The following is a 21,977-nucleotide window of genomic DNA, read 5'->3' on the forward strand; positions in this document are numbered from 1 at the left end:
CAGAAATGGTAGAGAGTTGCTTTCAAATCTTGATTTTTGTAATTATGCACATACGAGCTACATGGCCTTTCTGTAGAAAAGCCTAATTAGAAGGGTCTGGGCAAAGCTCTACTGGAGCAGCATCAAAAGTCTGAGTTAAAAGTAGATTCAAATATGGCATGGTGGGGAGTGAACATTGCCTTAGGCTACACTTAGAAAAAATATTTTCTGTTCTTTATTGGAGAGCACAGCAGTTTCCTTATTAGCATTTTAAATAATAATGTATAAACACACATTCTGCTTCAAATTTCAGTTTTATATTTTTAATGAAATCAAACTATTTATTGTTAAAAGGGTGGCTTTTGAAAATGTGGCTCCATACATAGCCTTTAAGTCCTGTTTTTTCTTTCAAATTCCATGGAGGCACTACATGCTGCCCTGTGAAATAACAGCTCATTATAACTGGGATTCTTATACGGGTCAGTGAGGGAGGGGCAACTGGTGAGGTGTGTTTGACTCGTAAACAGCCTTCTAGGTATAACTGGTGTGCTTCCCCTACAGGTTCAGGGTTGTCATAACAAAATAGGTGTATTAGCCCCAAGAATAATTTTCCTAAATGAATCTGTATTTAATATACTCCATGTGTAAGGTTCTGTTTCAATACTTAATACTCTTGATACAAAGGAAAATATTAATGTTTGAAGACCCTGGGAAAAAATTTACATACAATTCATTTTATAACAATTTTACAACATTTTTTAACATTTTGCTAATTTATCATGAAGGGTGGTAAATGGAGCAGTAAGCTAGAAGTCAACAGAGGCAGGCTTCAAGTCCTTAATTAGCTAATTAGTGACATGTTGGTCATGTGACCTGAGACAAGCAATTTAACCGAGACTCATTTGACCTCATCTGAGAAGTGGACCTACTCTAAAGAGATTTTGTGAACTTCATTCCAATAATGTAGAACAAGTGCTCTGAAACCTGTGCGTGCTTCACAAATAACAAAGAATCATCTCACTGCTCATACTTGCGTGGTGCTCATGGTTGCAGAAACTTCTGGAGGATGCTATGGGTACTTAAAAATACGTTGGCAGCATTTCACTGCTTAATTATTTAGGAATATGAGTTTAAACTGAAAACTACAATATAATATAATTAGTAGATACCTCACTATGGTTTGGAATTAACATAATTATACTGACCATGATCATTTGGAAGCCATATTTGTTATAAGTAAGATGTTCTTCATTTGAGTACCAACTGCTCTGATGTTCTTTTGGGGGGCAATCCCAACAGAATCCTTGATGAGGCCAAAAACATCTCCTTCAATGCCACTGCAGCCTTCAAAGCTTACAGCAATATTAAGGACTATATTGATAAAGCTGAGAAAATTGCCAAAGAAGCCAAAGATCTTGCACATGAAGCCACAGAACTGGTAAGAAACAAATAGCGTTATGTACTGAGAATGGAGGTCAATCTGTTTGAATAAGTACCTGAACTAAATTTCTCAAAGCTCTGGAAAATGCTAGTAAATTAGAATATTTGTTTTGTATTATTTTCAAAGGCTCCTTTTAAATTTTATCCTAAATAAATTCTCAGTCATAGCAAAACTCTTTTCTCAGTCACCTACTAATTTCCACTATTAATAAGGGTCTTGAAATTATCGCAGATGCCAGATAGTTTGTGCCACCAACTCGCAAAGGAAAAACAGTCAAACATAAGACTCTGAACAGGGAAATTTATCACTATTATTCCATATGCCTTCAGTAAGAAAGTGCCTTGGAAATTAACACCAGTGCTTATAGTCACATACAGATTGATTCTATGTAAAGTTTGATTATAAGGTGCACATTTTACAAACACGCCAGATCATATATTTCTAAACTATTATACTGTTTTTATCAGTTGAAATGTTTACCTTCAAAGCTACTTTTGGCTGCTGTCATTGTTCAAAATAAATTTGCAATTAATATTTTAGAGTTTTCGGGTTCTAAGTATAGCACATTATCTGAGTATCTTCAATAGTAACAAATCTTTTTCCTTTACATGTAGAGCAACATTTTGTAACCAAGTTATGTGATAAACCTTGGTAATACTATTTCAGGTCAAATTTCATTTCATAGGAAGCACGTGGTGAGTTAAAATGTTCAGAACCATCACTTACTCCTTTGGCTTCACACAGAATCCCCCAAATACATCAGAATTTCAGGAGAAAAAGAATTTGATTGGACACTTGACTGTGAATGAAATATGCATAAATAGTGGGTGTTGAAGAAACAGATCCCTATTTTCTTTGCTTTGGTATTGAGCACAATGCTTTCATGGATTTCAGGGGTATTGGAGGTATTTGCCACACTCTTAGCAGGTTTATTTTATGGTCATGGTGAATGATGCATCATATTCCATCAGCAGTTAGTACTGTTTTGGTTTCTCTGGAATGAGCTCTACCAATACCATATGTTCTGTTTACTTCTTATTCAAAATCATGGCACAGTTATTACAGAAACTTCCCTATGTTCAATTATCCTTTCAAAAGGAACCATTTTTCAAATCTATTTAAAGATCCTAGTCTTCAAGTTCACCATTTTCATCTGACCCATGTTTTATTGGATCACCATTTTCAGCATTTAGCACAGTACCTGACAGAGAGTAGACACTCGTGAGTAAATGAATGAATGTCATTCTAATTGACATTTTTCATACCTATTTACAACATTTTGTACCAATAAAATCCTCACTATTGTCATTGCTTCATTTTCATGAACTTCTAACATTTTATGTTAAAGACCTGTTTATTTTCACCCAAATTTACTACTATCACTTTATCCTCAAGAGACTCTCATATTCAGGCCAACATGAAATATTCACTTTTCCTCAACACTGATGCTTATACATGATAGGCTAGCCAAACTCTAACATAGAGCTAGGACAAGTTTTTTGTTGTTGTTTTTTGTTTTAATTAGGACAAGTTTTACTGCATTACAGCATGTCCCCTTGTTATTGTTATTCCTTCTCTATAAGCCATGTAAAAATAATTAAGTGTCTGAAAAATTACAAAGTAAAAGCTAAAGAGAATCACTGATTTATTAAGTGGCTAACAACAAACACACAGAAGACTGATTTGGCCAGAAAGTTTGTTGGACCGTGTTTCAAGAACAGAATAAATAAAGTTTTAATTTTAATAATTCATTATATATAGTTCTATTATACTGGAAAAGAAATATATTTGCCATTAAATTGAACAATTACCTAGATAGTACTAGCATTCCATAAATGTTAGAGCTGGTATTATTGCTAGAGCTATAGATAAACACAGAAGAGTAAGATTAAGTTTATTATTTGTGTATGAGAGAGTCATTTGAGTCTAGTCCTGCAAAGCAGGAAGAATGTTTTCAATGAATTAGAAACAAAGGACAAAGAAACACAGCAGGAATTTATACAAGGAGAAAAAAGACATATTAGACAAGCAATAAAGCAATCAATTACTACGGTGAAGAAGATGGACGTAAGATAATATGAGAAGAAAAAAAGCATTGAAAATACCATAGGAAAAGAAACAAATGAATATGGAATAGTCTCAAAGCATAATTGACAGCATTTGTAAAGCCACTTCACTTTTAAAAATCTGCTTAAGTCTACCTATTTGTAGTGCACACATAATCAACAATGGAATTGAAAGGAAAATATGAATGAGAAAAAAGTTGATCCTTTATTTTAATTAAATAATAAGCAGGTGGAGGTTATAAACAATTCAAGGTTGTAGTATAGTTCCTATGTGAAGAGTAACAGCCCCTTGTATATATAATTTATTTAAATATCAAAATGAAATATTATTTTAGGAACAGACATTATGAAAAAACACTATATTTCTATTAGTGCTAGGCAGATAAATACTATTATTATATTATTGGTACAAAAGATTGTTTTCCCTACACATGATCTCCAAGATAACGTCTCATTTTGTGCCTCTCATTGGTGGGCACAAGGAGAAAGAGAAAGGAAATATGTCACCGTTTAGAAAATAGAATATGAAGATCCAGTAATTCTTTTCTAATCTTTATTGCTTTGATGCTGTAAAAAGTCCTCAGACTCTAAAATAACAGAGAATTAAACCTTTAAAAAATGTTTCCAGATCATAGGTGAACTTAAAACCTATGTTATCAAGCAGATCAGATTTTAGAAGTAGATGAAAAGTAGATTTTATGTGCTGCTGGGTCCTTGGGATGACCACCAGAGGCAATAGGCACGGTGTCAGTAGCACTGGGAGATGAGACCCTCTGCCCTTTTCACTGGGAAGTTCTTAGATGCTCTGCACTTAAATCTGGTATATCCAAATGGCAAACAAAAGGAAGGAACAAAAAGGAAGTCTAATGTAGAATGGATTCCTTAGATCTGGTTCTTTAAGATCCTGAAGAATCATCACACAACAATAATCACACAATCTCCATCTATTCTGAAATGTTCTCCTCCTTCCTTCATTTCTTTCTTTTCTCCCTCTCTCCCTTTGTCAAGGTGAATAGAATGTGCTCTGTGATATATACTTCAGTGTAGAAAATGTAGGCAGTCCTCACCTTCCCTAGGTATCTTCCATTAAAAAAAAAAAAGAATCACTTTTTCACTTCCCACAGCACCTGAAGATTTCTTTTTTCTTCTATACCCTCTTCTTTACACTGCAATCATTGTTATTGTCTGAAACTCTCCCTCTCTCTCTCTCTCTCTCCCCATCCCAACACACACCAACAAAATTCCTTAATACCCTCTAATCCAGAATCCTCTTTCTCAATTAGTCTCAGTCTCAGTGTTTAGTCTGATCTTCACTAAGAATCAGCACTAGAAATTGAGAAGAATTTATACTTGCTCTCAACACCAGTACACAATGTGGTCTTCCTCTTTATTCTCCAAATTCAAGTTCTGTCACTTGCTACAGTTACCCATAACTCCTGGGAGCCATAAGTCTAAATATCTTCGGCATGATCTTTCTCAGGCACATCTAGGAAAAAATAATATAAAATACAGAAGAAAGTGAGCGCAATTTGTAAGTAATGCATTTTCTCATAGAAACAATAATAGTGAGAGATAGTAAAGAACAGTGCTGTGTAAGTGATATGTAGGCTTTAGATGAACTAAAGAGAGGGGTGAAATTCTGAAAAAAATATTAGACAGGAGGAAAATATACCTAAAATTAAGTAAGTTTAAAGCCTTAGACACCTGATCCTAAAAATACGTGAACTGTGTAAGTGACTTCCCACTGTTGATTCCTTAGTATGAGGGGAGTAAAAATCCATAGAAACTCGAAGTTTTTTCTTCAGAAAACTTGAAACTTGAAGGAGTTTTTTCTTGCTTTAGGGTCGAGTCTACAGAATAAATTGGATTTTTGTAAATTCACTCTTATGTGACAGATCAGTGGGGAGTAAAACCCTGATAGAAAATAAGGGTACTAGAAAGAAAAGTCAGGGAGCTCTGATAACATGGCAGTCTGAGTTAATTCAGATCCATCCTAATGTGAGAAATTCACAGAAATGCTAGGTAAATTCTAACTCCCCAAAATTTAACTCATACTTTATTTTATAAAGAGGAAACAAGGGGCTTCCCTGGTGGCGCAGTGGTTGAGAGTCCGCCTGCCGATGCAGGGGACACGGGTTCGTGCCCCGGTCCGGGAAGATCCCACATGCCACAGAGCGGCTGGGCCCATGAACCATGGCCGCTGAGCCTGCGCGTCCGGAGCCTGTGCTCCGCAACGGGAGAGGCCACAACAGTGAGAGGCCCGCGTACCGCAAAAAAAAAAAAAAAAAAAAGAGGAAACAGAAGAAAATCTAAAAATAAAAACGAGAGTAAAACAGAATAGCACATTCTAGAGCTGGCAGCTTGGTGACTCAATGAATTTGGAACATAAATATAGATCATATGTCTAGGGACTGGGATTTTAAAGCCCAGGCAGGGAGAGAAGACATCACAGACATCATCCTAAACCTACAAAAGAAGGAGTCTTTTTTGACCAATCGAAAGTATGCAAAACCGTGAGACTTGGAAACAATTGTTCTCATCAACAAACACTCCTTCTAGCCCAGAACATGCCAAGGAGCCTTGTTACTTTTCATGCCTCCAGTTGTGAAAAATGTCTCTCATAAGTTGCTAAAACCATAAGCCTGTGGACTGAAGTCCAAATTTATACTGTATATATTTATATATGGGTTGAAGTCCATATGGTACAAGACTTTCCAAGCTAAAAATTTAATGGGGAGAGGAGGGAACTGATCCTGGTTCTTGCAACCTCTAGAGCATCTAGAAGGACACAGGAAAGTGGTCTGTTTAGATACACTATAAATAATCAAGTAGGAAAGAGGGTAGGCAGGCAAAGTATGTAACATGATCCTGAAGTTATTAAAAAATCTGAAAGAGAATATACAGTAAACGTGTTTAAAAGTATTGAAATGTTAAAAAGAATAGAAAAGAGTGATAAAAAGAAAAAATACAGAAGATTACGGAAATTTGTAACAGAAGCAAATAAAATTTCTAAAAATAAAATATATAGGAAAACAGAATGAGTTAATAGAAAGAGTTGAATACATTGCCTAGAATGCAACAAGTATGGTAAAACATAAAAGGAGTGTAAGAAACAAGGACTATAGATTGTAAAAATGAAATGCAAATCTATTAGGAGTTCCAGAAGTTGAAAAGGGTGAGAACAGGGAATAGTAATAGTAAAAGAGATACTGAAAATTTTCAAGTGCTGGTGAAGGATATGATATGATTTCTCAAGTTAAGGAAGCCTATCACAATAAATAAAATAAGTCCACACCTGGAAAGATCATTGTTAAACTACAGAAACTAAAGAGAAAAAGAAAACAAAATCTTAAAATAATTAGGGAGAAAAGTCTTTGAGTCAGATGCCAACTGCACAGCCACAGCATCCGGGGCTTTGAAAGATGTTGCATCTCTCTGCTTTCTACTCTGGGCATTCTGCTCCCATGGCCTGCTGCCACCATTTCACAGCTTAGTGACTGTGGTGTTTTCCTCTTCCTACTTCCTTTTACCAGAAAATAATGTCTCCAGTATTAAATTTTAAGCTGAAAATAGACCTCGAGGGGACAGAAGCATGAATAACTCTGTGAGAATTTCATTTGCACTATTTCACAAGTAATATTCCATGATTTTCATATAGGTAATACTTGGTGTATAGTAGCTGATCACTAAATGTAAATTGCCCCCTGCCATCTCCAAACATTGATACTAGGAATCTAGAAAGGCTAGGATGCTCCAGATTTTCAGAATGAACAAGATATATACACTGCCAAGAGAGATAGGAAAGTTGAATAGAGAAGAAAATTTCAAAGAAAAAATAAAATTACTTTCTTTCCCTACTTAGTTTGAGATCATCTATGAATATTTATTTGAATGTAGATGCCTTGTAGGATTTTTTTATTGATTAGAATTAGGTTCAAGTGGTGTGCCAGAATTTCCTAATCAGGCTGTGGAAAGAAGATAACAGAAGATTCTGAGGGTTATCTTTTCGTCTTGTTTATGGTTTTCTTTGCTGTGCAACAGCTTTTAAGTTTCATTAGGTCCCATTTTTTTATTTTTGTTTTTATTTCCATTACTCTAGGAGGTGGATCAAAAAAGATCTTGCCGTGATTTATGTCAAAGAGTGTTCTTCCTTTGTTTTACTCTAAGAGTTTTATAGTGCCTGGTCTTACATTTAGCTCTCTAAACCATTTTGAGTTTATTTTTGTGTATGGTGTTAGGGAGTGTAGCTGTCCAGTTTTCCCAGCGCCATTTATTGAAGAGACTGTCTTTTCTCCATTGTATTTCCTTGCCTCCTTTGTCATAGATTAGTTGACCATAGGTGCGTGGATTTATCACTGGGCTTTCTGTCCTGTTTCATTGATCTGTATTTCTGTTTTTATGCCAGTACCATATTGTCTTGATTACTGTAGCTTTGTAGTATAGTCTGAAGTCAGGGAGTCAGATTCCTCCAGCTCTGCTTTTTTCCCTCAAGACTGCTTTGGCTCTTTGGGGTCTTTTATGTCTCCATACAAATTTTAAGATTTTTTTGTTCTAGTTCTGTAAAAAATGCCATTGGTAATTTGATAGGGATTGCATTGAATCTGTAGATTGCTGAATCTGTAGATTGCTTTGGGTAGTATAGTCATTTCCACAATATTGATTCTTCCAATCCAAGAACATGGTATATCTCCCCATCTGCTTGTATCATCTTTAATTTCTTTCATCAGTGTCTTATAGTTTTCTGCATACAGGTCTTTTGTCTCCCTAGGTAGGTTTATTCCTAGGTATTTTATTCTTTTTGTTGCAGTAGTAAATGGGAGTGTTTCCTTAGTTTCTCTTTCAGATTTTTCATCATTGTATAGGAATGCAAGAGATTTCTGTGCATTAATTTTGTATCCTGCAGCTTTACCAAATTCATTGACTAGCTCTAGTAGTTTTCTGGTGTCATCTTTAGGATTCTGTATGTATAGTATCTGTATGTATAGTATCGTGTATGTATAGTATCGTGTCAATATAGTATCCACATCACTATTCTGTATGTATAGTATCGCAAACAGTGACAGCTTTACTTCCTCTTTTCCAATCTGTATTCCTTTTATTTATTTTTCTTCTCTGATTGCCATGGCTAGGACTTCCAAAGCTATGTTGAATAATAGTGGTGAGAGTGGACATCCTTGTCTTGTTCCTGATCTTAGAGGAAATGCTTTCAGTTTTTCACAATTGAGAATGATGTTTGCTGTGGGTTTGTCATATATGGCCTTTATTATGTTGAGGTAGATTCCCTCTATGCCCACTTTCTGGAGAGATTTTATCATAAATGGGTGTTGAATTTTGTGAAAAGCTTTTTTTGCATCTATTGAGATGATCATACAGTTTCTATTTTTCAGTTTATCAATATAGTCCACCACATTGATTGATCTACGTATACTGAAGAATCCTTGCATCCCTGGGATAAATCCCACCTGATCATGGTATATGATCCTTTTAATGTGTTGTTGGATTCTGTTTGCTAGTACTTTGTTGAGGATTTTTGCATCTATATTCATCAGTGATATTGGTCTGTACTTTTTTGTTTTTGTAGTATCTTTGTCTGGTTTTGGTATCAGGGTGATGGTGGCCTCATAGAATGAGCTGAGAGTGTTCCTTCCTCTGCAGTTTTCTGGAAGAGTTTGAGAAGGATGGGTGTTAGCTCTTCTCTAAATGTTTGATACAATTCACCTGTGAAGCCATCTGGTCCTGGACTTTTGTTTGTTGGAAGATATTTAATCACAGTTTCAATTTCATTACTTGTGATTGGTCGGTTCATATTTTCTATTTCTTCCTGCTTCAGTCTTGGAAGGTTATACCTTTCTAAAAATATGTGCATTTCTTCCAGGTTGTCCATTTTATTGCCATAGAGTTGATTGTAGTAGTCTCCTAGGATGCTTTGTATTTCTGCGGTGTCTGTTGTAACTTCTCCTTCTTCATTTCTAATTCTGTTGATTTGAGTCCTCTCTCTCTTTTTCTTGATGAGTCTGGCTAATGGTTTATCAGTTTTGTTTATCTTCTCAAAGGACCAGCTTTTAGTTTTACTGCTCTGTGCTATTGTTTTCTTTGTTTCTATTTCATTTATTTCTGCTCTGATCTTTACGATTTCTTTCCTTCTGCTAACTTTGGGTTTTGTTTGTTCTTCTTTCTGTAGTTCCTTTAGGTGTAACATTAGATTGTTTATTTGAGATTTTTCTTGTTTCTTGAGGTAGGCTTGTATAGCTGTAAACTTCCCTCTTAGAACTGCTTTTGCTGCATCCCATAGGTTTTGGATCGTCGTGTTTTCATTGTCATTTGTCTCTAGGTATTTTTTGATTTCCTCTTTGATTATTTCAGCAATCTCTTGGTTATTTAGTAATGCACTGTTTAGCCTTCGTGTGTTTGTGTTTTTTACGTTTTTTTCCCTGTAATTCATTTCTAATCTCATAGCATTGTGGTCAGAAAAGATGCTTGATATGATTTCAGTTTTCTTAAATTTACTGTGGCTTGATTTGTGACCCAAGATGTGATCTATCCCGGAGAATGTTCTGTGCGCACTTGAGAAGAAAGTGTAATCTGCTGTTTTTGGATGGAATGTCCTATAAATATCAATTAATCTATCTGATCTATTGTGTCATTTAAAGCTTCTGTTTCCTTGTTTATTTTCATTTTGGATGATCTGTCTATTGGTGTAAGTGAGGTGTTAAAGTCCCCCACTATTATTGTGTTACTGTCAGTCACCTCTTTTATAGCTGTTAGCAGTTGCCTTATGTATTGAGGTGCTCCTATGTTGGGTGCATATATATTTATAATTGTTATATCTTCTTCTTGGATTGATCCCTTGATCATTATGTAGTGTCCTTCCTTGTCTCTTGTAACCTTCTTTATTTTAAAGTCGTTTTTATCTGATTTGATTTTGCTACTCCAGCTTTCTTTTGATTTCCATTTGAATGGAATATCTTTTTCCATCCTCTCCCTTTCCGTCTGTATGTGTCCCTAGGTCTGAAGTGGGTCTCTTGTAGACAGCATATTTATGGGTCTTGTTTTTGTATCCATTCAGCAAGCCTGTCTTTTGGTGGGAGCATTTAATCCATTCACGTTTAAGGTAATTATCAATATGTATCTTCCTATGACCATATTCTTAATTATTTTGGGTTTGTTTTGGTAGGTCCTTTTCTTCTCTTGTGTTTCGCACTTAGAGAAGTTCCTTTAGCATTTGTTGTAGAGCTGGTTTGGTGGTGCTGAATTCTCTTAGCCTTTGCTTCTTTGTAAAGCTTTTGATCTCTCCATCGAATCTGAATGAGATCCTTGCGGGGTAATCTTGGTTGTAGGTTCTTCCCTTTCATCACTTTAAGTATATCATGCCACTGCCTTCTGGCTTGTAGAGTTTCTGCTGAGAAATCAGCTGTTAACCCTATGGGAGTTCCCTTGTATGTTATTTGTCATTTTTCCGTTGCTGCGTTCAATAATTTTTGTTTGTTTTTAATTCTTGCCAGTTTGATTACTATGTGTCTCGGTGTGTTTCTCCTTGGGTTTATCCTGTATGGGACTCTTTGAGCTTCCTGGACTTAGGTGGCTATTTCCTTTCCCATGTTAGGGAAGTTTTCGACTATAATCTCTTCAAATATTTTCTTGGGTCCTTTCTCTCTCTCTTCCCCTTCTGGAACCCCTATAATGCGAATTATGTTGCATTTAATGTTGTCCCAGAGGTCTCTTATGCTGTCTTCATTTTTTCACTCTTTTTTATTTATTCTGTTCTGCAGCAGTGAATTCCACTATTCTCTCTTCCACATCACTTATCCGTTCTTCTGCCTCAGTTATTCTGCTATTGATTCCCTCTAGTGTAGTTTTCATTTCCGTCATTGTATTGTTCATTTCTGTTTGTTTGTTCTTTAATTCTTCTAGGTCTTTGTTAAACATTTCTTGCATCTTCTTGATCTTTGCCTCTATTCTTTTTCGAGGTCCTGGATCATCTTCACTATCATTATTCTGAATTCTTTTTCTGGAAGGTTGCCTATCTCCACTTCAGTTAGTTGTTTTTCTGGGGTTTTATCTTGTTCCTTCATCTGGTACATAGCCCTCTGCCTTTTCATCTTACCTATCTCTCTGTGAATGTGGTTTTTGTTCCACAGGCTGCAGGATTGTCGTTCTTCTTGCTTCTGCTGTCTGTCCTCTGGTGGATGAGGCTATCTAAGAGGCTTATGCAGGTTTCCTGATGGAAGGGACTAGTGGTGGGTAGAGCTGACTGTTGCTTTGGTGAGCAGAGCTCAGTAAAAGTTTAGTCCCCTTGACTGCTGATGGGTGGGGCTGGGTTCCCTCACTGTTGGTTCTTTGGCCTGAGGCAATCCAACACTGGAGCCTACCTGGGCTCTTTGGTGGGGCTAATGGTGGACTCTGGGAGGGCTTACACCAAGGAGTACTTCCCAGAACTTCTGCTGCCAGTGTCCTTTTCCCCACGGTGAGACACAGCCACTGCCTGCCTCTGCAGGAGACCCTCCAACACTACCAGGTAGGTCTGGTTCAGTCTCCCCTGGGGTCACTGCTCCTTCCCCTGGGTCCCAGTGTGCACACTACTTTGTGTATGCCCTCCAAGAGTGGAGTCTCTGTTTCCTCAGTCCTGTCAAAGTCCTGCAATCAAATCCCAGTAGCCTTCAAAGTCTGGTTCTCTAGGAATTCCTTCCCCCATTGCCAGACCCCCAGGTTGGGAACCTGACATGGGGCTCAGAACCTTCACTCCAGCGGGTGCACTTCTGTGGTATAAGTGTTCTCCAGTCTGTGAGTCACCCACCCAGCAGTTATGGGATTTGATTTTACTGTGATTGTGCCCCTCGTACCACCTCATTGTGGCTTCTCTTTTGTCTTTGGATTGGGGTGTCTTTTTTTGGTGAGTTCCAGTGTCTTCCTGTCGATGACTGTCCAGCAACTAGTTGTGATTCTGGTGTTCTCGCAAGAGGGAATGAGAGCACGTCCTTCTACTCTGCCATCTTGGTTCCTAATCTGTAGCCAGAGTCTTTTGATATCATTGCTATTGATCAATACATCACATAGTTAAACACTGTGAATCTTACAATAGGAGTAAACATTAAGGTATTTCTAATGAGTATCTATTTAGAAATGTGGTCATATCGTCTTTTCAGTCTGTCTTATTTAATATTTGCTTTGTGTAATTGGATGAATCAAAATACATAAAGAATACTTGCAAGGTCATTTTGAGTTTTTATTTCCTACATAAAGAAGTGTGCAAATATTGGCAGAATACACATTGCATTCAAAAGGCCCAATATAATATAGTGTCAGTCAAGTTTTAAACTTTAACTCTCATATATCTTGTATTTTATTCTGCCAGTGATTACTTAGGAGTCATTCAAACAGTAATTTTGACTTCTTATTAATATCTATAATCATTGGGATTTAAAGTTTGTACCAGTGTAGTGTTAATGGAGAAATAGTATAATCCATAATAGGTATGACAATTGAATCTGTCAATAAAACTGGTGAACATTTTTTCTCCATCAGCAATTCAGCAACTTATATAAGAACTGATTCACACAAGAACAAATATGAAAAAGTCAGTGAGGATCTAAGTTACATAGAAAAATATTGAATCTGTGTGTGAAAACGGTATTCATCAAGCCAGCTGACTTTAGTGATTTTCTTTGTACATGATACACTCATTTGCATCAATAACTTTAAGAAAATCTATTGGAAGCAGAATAACAAACTTCTATTTGATTACCCAGAATTTGGCGTATTTAAAAATTGAGGGCATAAAGTGTTAAAAATGAGATCAAAGAGTTTGTTACATCAGTCAGCAACACAGAAACTCTTTGGGGTGATGCTATAATGCAATATAAATTTAAACTAATTTTATTCAAGGCAGCAATGCTCTCAGACCTGGTATTTGAGATTTCCACCAGTAGGAATAAATACAATAATAAATATATGAATAATCAAGATTTGAAATTGCCATGTTGAGTTTGATTCTGGACATTAAATGGAAAGAAAGCAATAAGCCCTCTGAGGAGGTTTTCTAACTCAATAGACCTTTATCCATTGTCTGTACTCAAAATCAAGACTCCTTGTGGTACCCACCCACCCTACCCTCAACAGCTTGTCAGCAGCAAGCCAGTGGCACCCAAGGGTGATGGGGCAATGACTCTCATGCTGTGACTGGTGAAAACCTGTTCTCAATTAGTTATATACTTTAAAGTCCTCTCTCAATTGTCTTTCTTGGTGTTCTCAAGCTGCAAATTCGCAGTCATGAATTCTAAATTCTCATGAGTAGTTTTGGAGATTTTCTATTTCATCCCTTGGTCTCCTTTGTGTGCTCAGTTGCTTCCAGTCCTCCAGAGACTCATCTAACCCCTGTCCCATTTTAGGATATTATGCAATGCTAGGATCTACAACCTTTCTTTCACCAGATTTCTGACCAAAGTCATTCTTTGAGTTCTTTCTGAACTCATTTTTGATTCATAATTTCATTTTAGTATCCTGTAGATTTTTAAAATATGGGTTATATTAAAACACCTTTAAAATCAATACACAATGATTTTCTTTTTTAAAAATTGTGTATGATCTTTTCAATTATTACAAAAGCAGTTCATGTCCATTATAAAACAAAATAGGAAATACAGACAAGCAAGAGGGAGAAAATCTAAAATGTGTGTAATCTCACCAACCACAAACAACGACTTTTATAATGTTGTTTGTCTGTCCATACTTTTTCCTGTGCAAATAGCTTTTGTACAAATGGGTAATTTTTACATAACTGTTTTGTAGCTTAATGTATCTAGTAACATCACTTGCACATTTTTCAGTGTTCTCAAAAGTTATGTCTTTTAAAATGTATATAGGGCTACTTTCCACCATTTCTTCTAAGAATTTATTTTATTATAGTAAGAAATTTTTCCCCGATTTTTAACAACAGCCTAACATGCCCAAATATAAATTTCTTCTGATAAATATTTTACATAAACACACTGCAGCTAATTATCAGCCCTTACATATACCTCTGCACATTTTGAACAGTTTTCTTTATTAAAAAGATATTGAATTTAAAATCATCTAAGTCACATATTATCTTGACACATTATCCCCATTGGAAATGTGCAAGACTTGTCTTCTAAAATAAATTATTTCATAAAGAGGAAGTAATGGAATAGGCTGTAAACCACGCTGATGAATTTTCAGCTAGTACTTTCTTTAGAAAATAAAAATAAAAACAATTATGCATCTCTCCTTAGCACCAACTTATTCAGAAAATTTATCTCTAATAAAGAAGTTAGTAGAGGAACGTTTAGAAAAATAATAAAAATGTAATATAGAAAGAAATATAAACAATAACTTTTAAATTTGCTTATTTAAATAATACATCAGTGGGGTGTGGGTATACCATCCTGATAAACTTAACTTTAGGTCTCACCTGCACATCTCCTCCCCCTAAGAGAGCCTCCTCTGACAACAAAACACTTAGATATTTCCATACTCCATTATGGCAATCATCATTTTCTTTATAAGGATTTTTTGGTTTGTCTCTCCACTCCAGTTCCATTAGAGAAGGCAGAGTCTTTCGATCTTTGAATAATCAGAGCTTACTCTGGTGCTTGAGAGATCTAAAAACTTTTATTGGGTAAATCAGTCAATTCATTCACCTGTTAGTCAATGACATGGTGCCTAAACAAGTCACTATGAATACTTAACAAATAGTAGGAAGAAGAAAACTAACATGTATTAAAAGCCAATTAAGTGCCAAGCCTCTGTTAAATCTTTGTAGACTTTATCATTTTACTTTTTCCTGTATCTTTCCTTCTCTGATGTTTTAAATTATCTCACATTTTCTATAAATGATTATTAGCTAATAAAACATATAGCAACCTACATGTAATAATAGATCCTATTTTGTGTGATATAATAAAAGGTTTTAGATAATTTATAAATACATATATGTATATATACACAGAGAAGAACTTATTATTTATAAAAATACAATCTCTAAAAAGCAAGTAACAAAATATCTTGCAAGTCTAAGAACCTCATTTATATTTCACATATGCTGTAGACACAGCCCAGAAACTCAGATGTGATGCTTATAAATATGCATGAAGTATAATTAGCTTGGAAAATGCTGCTTCATCACCTGTCCTGATATTGCTGATGTGCTTCAGTGACTTACTAAGCAATGTTGGAAAATGAACTCTCCAAATTCCAATGAATTGAAACAGTTCTGTTCATCCATAACGTATTAGAGTTTTCCATTCTGTTATCATATGAAAGACTTGTCTTTTAAACCTGGATTGTTAGTACACTGCTTATAGCTGACAGTTGTACTCCATCAGCTCTTTACTTTAATATTTTGAAGTGCTTCTTGAAACATTGAAACGTGTCTTATTCCTCCACATCTCTTGAACCCAAACCTCTCATTTCCAATGCCCTTGCCTAAGGTTACAACTCTATTTTCTCTGGCTCATACTATTACAATAGTCAACTGATATCTCCTTTTCGTCCCACACAGCTGCCCAATTCCTCTTCTGGACTATTGCTCTGAGCATACATTCCTACTCAGAAACTTTTAACGGCTCCATGTTGCTTATTGTCCAGTTTCCTTAGTCTAACGTTCAAACTTTCCAGAAACCGACTCCAAACTACCTAACAGCCTTACTTCTTAACACTGCCCTTCATAAAATCTACAGTCCTTTGCAACCAAAATACTTGCTCTCCCATCCACACATCAAAATTCCCTGTCTCCTTGTCTTTCCTTACCTTGTTGCTACAATATCTCCTACACCCCCATGTATACCACCCACCTCCTTACATCTGAGCAAGGAGTAGTTGACTAAGAATCCAGGAAGAAATCACTGGCTTCCTGAAAAACAGGAAAGACAAGAGGTCTGGAAGCAAAAGGTAGGCAACAGTCATAAATGCAAGATAAGAAATTGGCAGCAGGGAAGTTTATCAGCAGATGGACTTCAGTCAGGATTCAGTCGTGTTGCTGGATGATGGTGCAAAGGTCCAATGGAAGATCATTGAACTGATAATCATCTAGTCAGACTCATCAGAAAAATTGAGAAAGGCCACCAATATCAGGAATAAAAGAGGTGAAATCACAGCAACTTCTGCATACAGTAGAGGATAATAAGAGAAAATTACGAGCAACTTTATGCCAAAAATTAGACATTTTGAATGAAATGGGCAAATTCTTTGAAAATCACAAATTACTGAAACTCATCCATAAATAAAAAACTTGAATAGCCCTGTACTCATTAAGGAATTAAATTTGTATTTTAAAACCCTCACATACATGCACATGTGTGCACGTGCGTGCACACACACACACACACACACAATTCAGTTCCAAATGACTTCACTGGTGAATTCTACCAAATATTTAAGAAAGAAATAATAAATTCTTCAGAGAATTGAAGAGGAGAAAATATGTCCTATCTCATTCTAAGAGGCCAGTATTACTATGATACAAACCAGACAAAGACATTACAAAAAAAATGAGAAAATTATAGACCAATATCCCTCATGAACATAGATGCAAAAATTATGGACAATGTTAAAACAAATCAAATTCAACCATTTATTAAGATAAGGTACAAAGTAGAAGCATATATTTGCAAATTACATATACGATGAAGGATTTGTCATATTATGCATAAATATCTTTCAAAACTCAATAAGAACAAAAAACCCAGTTAAAACTTGGACAAAAAATTTGAACGCTTAGCCAAGGAATAAATAAATAAGCACAGGAAAAGATGCTCAACATTATTAGTCATGAGGAAAATGCAAATTAAAACCAAATGATGTACACACCTATTAGAATGTCTAAAATTTTAAAAGACTGACTATATCAAGTAGTGACAAGGATGTAGGCAAACGTAACTGTCATACACTGCTGGTGAGAATTTAAAATAGTACAAATAATTTAGAAAACATGTTGATAGTTTCTAAAAAATGTAAACATACATCTGCCAGATAATCTAGCCACTCCACTTAGAGGTTTCCACTCCAAGAGAAATCAGCATATGTTCATACAAAGATGTGTACACAAATGTTCATAGCAACTCTATTTAGAATAGCCAAAGCTGGAAATAATCTAAATGTCCATCAAGAGATGAATGAATAAATAGGTTGGGGCATATCCATGTAAATAAGAAAGGGATCACATGTTGATACACACACAACATGGATAAACATCAAAATAATTACACTGAATGAAAGAAGCCAGACAAAAAGAAGAGTACATACCGGATGATTCTATTTGTATAAAATTCTATAAAATACAAACTAATAGTGATGGAAAGCAGGTCAGTGTTTGTGTGGAGATGGGGGAAGACAAGGAGGGGTGGAAGGGAGGGATTGAAAAGAAATGATGGGTATGTTCTCTACCTTGATTGGCAGTTTCATGGGTGTATAAATGTCAAAACTTATCAAATTGTAAATTTTAAATATGTGAAGTTTTTTTATACCTCAATAAAACTGCTGAAGAGTGTAAGAAAGTAGAAAAAAATAAATATTGCCCATCGCTGTTCCTAATCCCTCCACAGTTTCCACGGCTCAGACTTTAGCCTCTTTACATGTTGTCTGGCCCTTCTCTTCTCTCTTACCTCATTTCTTTAATTTTCTCATGGACAGCAAGTCAACTCTCTCTCCCTCCTTTACTCCCATGCCTCACTTTGCATATCCAAGATTAGCTCTAAGATGTTGGTTGTTAGACACTCACCACATTATGTTCTTGTGGAGAGGAATTCACACGTTAAGGATATGGGGAAAGCTTGCTTTGTCTGGTTTCATCTTGTACTGTGAATGACCTGTGTTATCCTCATGGTTCAGGATCATCATTATCAACATTAGTTATTTTACTACAATAATATTGGCATCTACTGAAACCTATTTCATCCTTATCGATTTGGATTTCTGAGATTTAAAAACTCTTCTCTCTAGTTGTTGGTTTTCTCTTTCCTCATTGTCAGACAGATTGTCAGCTGTCACTTCGGCTGTTTTCATGTGCCTATTTAGAGAATCTTCATCCTTCTTTCTTTGTAATTTCCTTTCTCTCATCTGTTTTGATTCAGCAAACCTATAACCAAGGGAGTAAGAACGGCATATAAATTTGGAACAAATATAGAACCTGAGTGGGTAATGGAGGCTTATTTTTTTTGAGTAAGGTACATTGGATTTGTGCCATTTATATTGACACTCTTCCTTTTTTTTCAAAATAAATTACACTTATGTGGTGTCACTGTACCTAATTTCTCACAGGAAACTGCAGGACTAAGAATTTATGTGTTCTCAGTTGAAGAGAGTGTCCATTTCCCATAGAATAATTTGTCAGGGTTGTCACACAGCTCTTTTTGCATGTGCTAGATATAAATGCACAATGTCTCTTTTTTGTTTATGTAGATGTTTCCTATATGTCCCTTTGTAGATGTCATAGTATTATATAATCAATCTGTTCTATGAACAATAGATTCTTTAAAACTGTTGGAATAACACCTTAAAATAAATTTTGCCACTACAGTAGCAAGTCCTGTAATCTCTCCTAGTTTAATGTTTAAATCATATGACTGATAAAAAATGTTATTAAGGCACTGGAGATGTATTTGAAGAGTATTATGTCTGGGCTAACCTGAGTTCAGATCTATAACTTCGACAGTAAGTTATTTAGCATTCTCTAGCTCGTCTTGCACCCTGAAATACTCTTCCAATTTAAAATTTACAGGTAAGATCCTATTTGATTTATCTTTTGGTATTAGCGTACTATGTAATGATTCTTGAAGAGCAAACACTATTAAAATGGATAACTAAACGTTCAATTTAAATGATCGTTTTCCCATATCACTCTATTATCTTTGTGTCACCTCTTATAGTCCAAGGTTCAACAAATCCATCTTTGCTAGGAGATGACTGTGGCTCAGAGATTTTCATTTAGAAGATTTTGTTTTGCCCTAGTACTCTGAGATGCATTTCAAAACAGAAGCAGTGTTCTTCCTCATTTCAACACCTAGGGGACAGAAAATGCTCCCCGACTTACCCCACAACTTGAATGAAATGTGCTTAGGGATAAAGTCAAGGATGTGCTTAGTTCTTAATTTGCTTGACCATTCGACAGCACTTGATAGTACTGACCAGTTTTGACCTTGCAACACAGCAAGTCATCATACTCTGAGCCACTTCTGTATCTCTTGATTTCCATAATATCATGCTTTCCTAGGTTCTCTTTGTCCTTTCTGGAATCTCAGTCACCTTGCCAGCCCAGCTTTCTGTACCTGCCTTTAAATGTTGGGATTCCTAAGTTTTCTATTCTAGGCTTTCTTCTCATCTCCCAATAAACAGTCTCCCGACTTTAATCACAAATCTGTGCTGATAATTTATTATTCTGCATATGTAGCCCAGAATGCTTTCCTGAAGGTAAACTCTGTGTACCAATTGCCTGCTAGATATCTCTACTCCACAATTCTTTTGTTTTAGATATGTGACACTTCTTTTTCTGTCCACAGGCAACAGGTCCTCAGGGTTCATTACAGGAAGGTGCCAAAGGCTCTCTTCAGAAAAGCTTCGGGTTTCTTAATGAAGCCAAGAAGTTAGCAAATGATGTAAAAGGTTAGTGTGACCACTTTTTATTATTATTTTAAGTTTAATTGTAGTTGTAATTGGTAGGATATTTTATCACATTATTGGAAAAGTGTAATTGTTGCAGCATAATTTTTATGATTGTTTTTACTATCTAGATTTAGTGCAAGTAAACTCTCTCATCAGTTTTACAGTATTTTGCCTTCACACCTCATTTTGCACTGGGCAATACTTCATAATTTTTAAACCTAATTTCTATAGCATCATTTCATCTGTATATAGAGTATAGGAACTTTTAATGTACGATAAATTTTAAAGAGCACCAAACCCCACCTTTTTTTTTTTTCGACTTTAGAAATCGTAGTCACAAAGGAATCAATCAGGCAGATGTAATATAAATATCCTTGGGAAACTTTCGATTTAGTGGGGCACGTCTCGAAAAGTTTTCACCTTTTAAATACACTTTTAGGTATTTTATTCCTAATTCAAGGATCAAAGTGCATAATAGAGCTACCCTGATATATTATGGGTTTTGCATTAAAAATGTATTATTCAATACAGCCACACTCTAGATAAGCTATTATATTTTTATTTCATTCGAATATCTCCTGTTCTCATTTAATTGCCTCCTGTTTCTATCTTCAGTCTCACTCACCCTTTTCTATCTTGCATCCAGCTCTGCAACCTTACTGAAACATTCATGTGCTCTGAAAACATGCTACCATTTCAAGCCTCCACATTCCACAGTGTTCATTCTTCTCTTTGGAACTTCTCACCATCCTTCTTTCTTTTTCATCCAACTGCCTTCTACCAGACCTTCAAGATTTAGCTCAAATGTCATCTTCTCTGGGAAACCTAGCACCCCATCTGAATTACATGCCTCTTCTCTGTGCGTCCCTTTCTCATAGACTTATCAAATCACTGCAGCCATGGACTTGGCTTCCATCTTCTTGAGGACAGTCACAGGGTCTTCTTTTTAACTTTGTATTTCTAGTGTATAGTATCACAATGACTATCTCAAATCAGGAAATAAGCATATTTTTAAATAAAAGAACGGTGTTGGTCTTTACTAATCTTAGAAAGAAAAGAGCTTTTATCATCATTTATACTTGTCATGCTTTAAACGAAGAGTCTCCAATAGAGGCTGGTATGGAATTACACGTTCTTTCTCCATTATAGATGGCACTCTGATAGTAAATGCTTTGGATTACGTATCACAGGTGAAATACAACCCCTTATATATATATAAAATCCTATGCAGGAGATTGCACTTATTACAACCTGAACAGTAACTATAGAGTCAACCCTATTTTTCTTTTGGGCAAGTTGAGTTGATCTCATTACTTTGCCATCACTCCTTCATCTCCAGTGTCCTTGGCCGGAGCTGGGATCAGGGTGAGGTGAGAGAGGTTGAGCCATGCAAGTGCAGAGTTAGGTCCTGTTTTTTGGTTTTTTTTTTTTTGCGGTACGCGGGCCTCTCACTGTTGTGGCCTCTCCCGCTGCGGAGCACAGGCTCCGGACGCACAGGCTCAGCGGCCATGGCTCACGGGCCCAGCCGCTCCGCCACATGTGGGATCTTCCCGGACCGGGGCACGAACCCATGTCCCCTGCATTGGCAGGCGGACCCTCAACCACTGCGCCACCAGGGAAGCCCAGGTCCTGTTTTTATTTTAAATGTTAATATTTGCTCATCATTGATCTTTTTTGATTTTTTAAAAAATACTGCATTAAAACATTTTTACCTTGATCACTGAATTTTTTGGTGCCCCTTTGAATTTCACACCTGGGGGGAGTGCCTGAGTCACCTCACCCTACTTCCAGCCCTGCACTTGCCTCTCTTTCTCCACAAATACTGGTGTTATAAAAATGAAAAAAGAATCCGATTTTTAAGAAATTTTTTCCAAGGG

General features: G+C 36.1%; 1 protein-coding gene across 1 annotated transcript in view; it reads left to right on the top strand.

The window, feature by feature from the left end:
- Positions 1–21,977, top strand: part of LAMA2 (laminin subunit alpha 2) — a 602,802-nt gene that overhangs the window by 497,577 nt on the left and 83,248 nt on the right. The window contains exons 40-41 of the mRNA XM_079939315.1: positions 1,279–1,417; positions 19,998–20,100. Coding sequence (XP_079795441.1) covers positions 1,279–1,417; positions 19,998–20,100 — 242 coding nt within the window. The remainder of the gene's footprint in view (positions 1–1,278; positions 1,418–19,997; positions 20,101–21,977) is intronic.

This window comes from Stenella coeruleoalba, assembly GCF_951394435.1.
Source record: "Stenella coeruleoalba genome assembly, chromosome: 12".
NCBI lineage: Eukaryota > Metazoa > Chordata > Mammalia > Artiodactyla > Delphinidae > Stenella > Stenella coeruleoalba.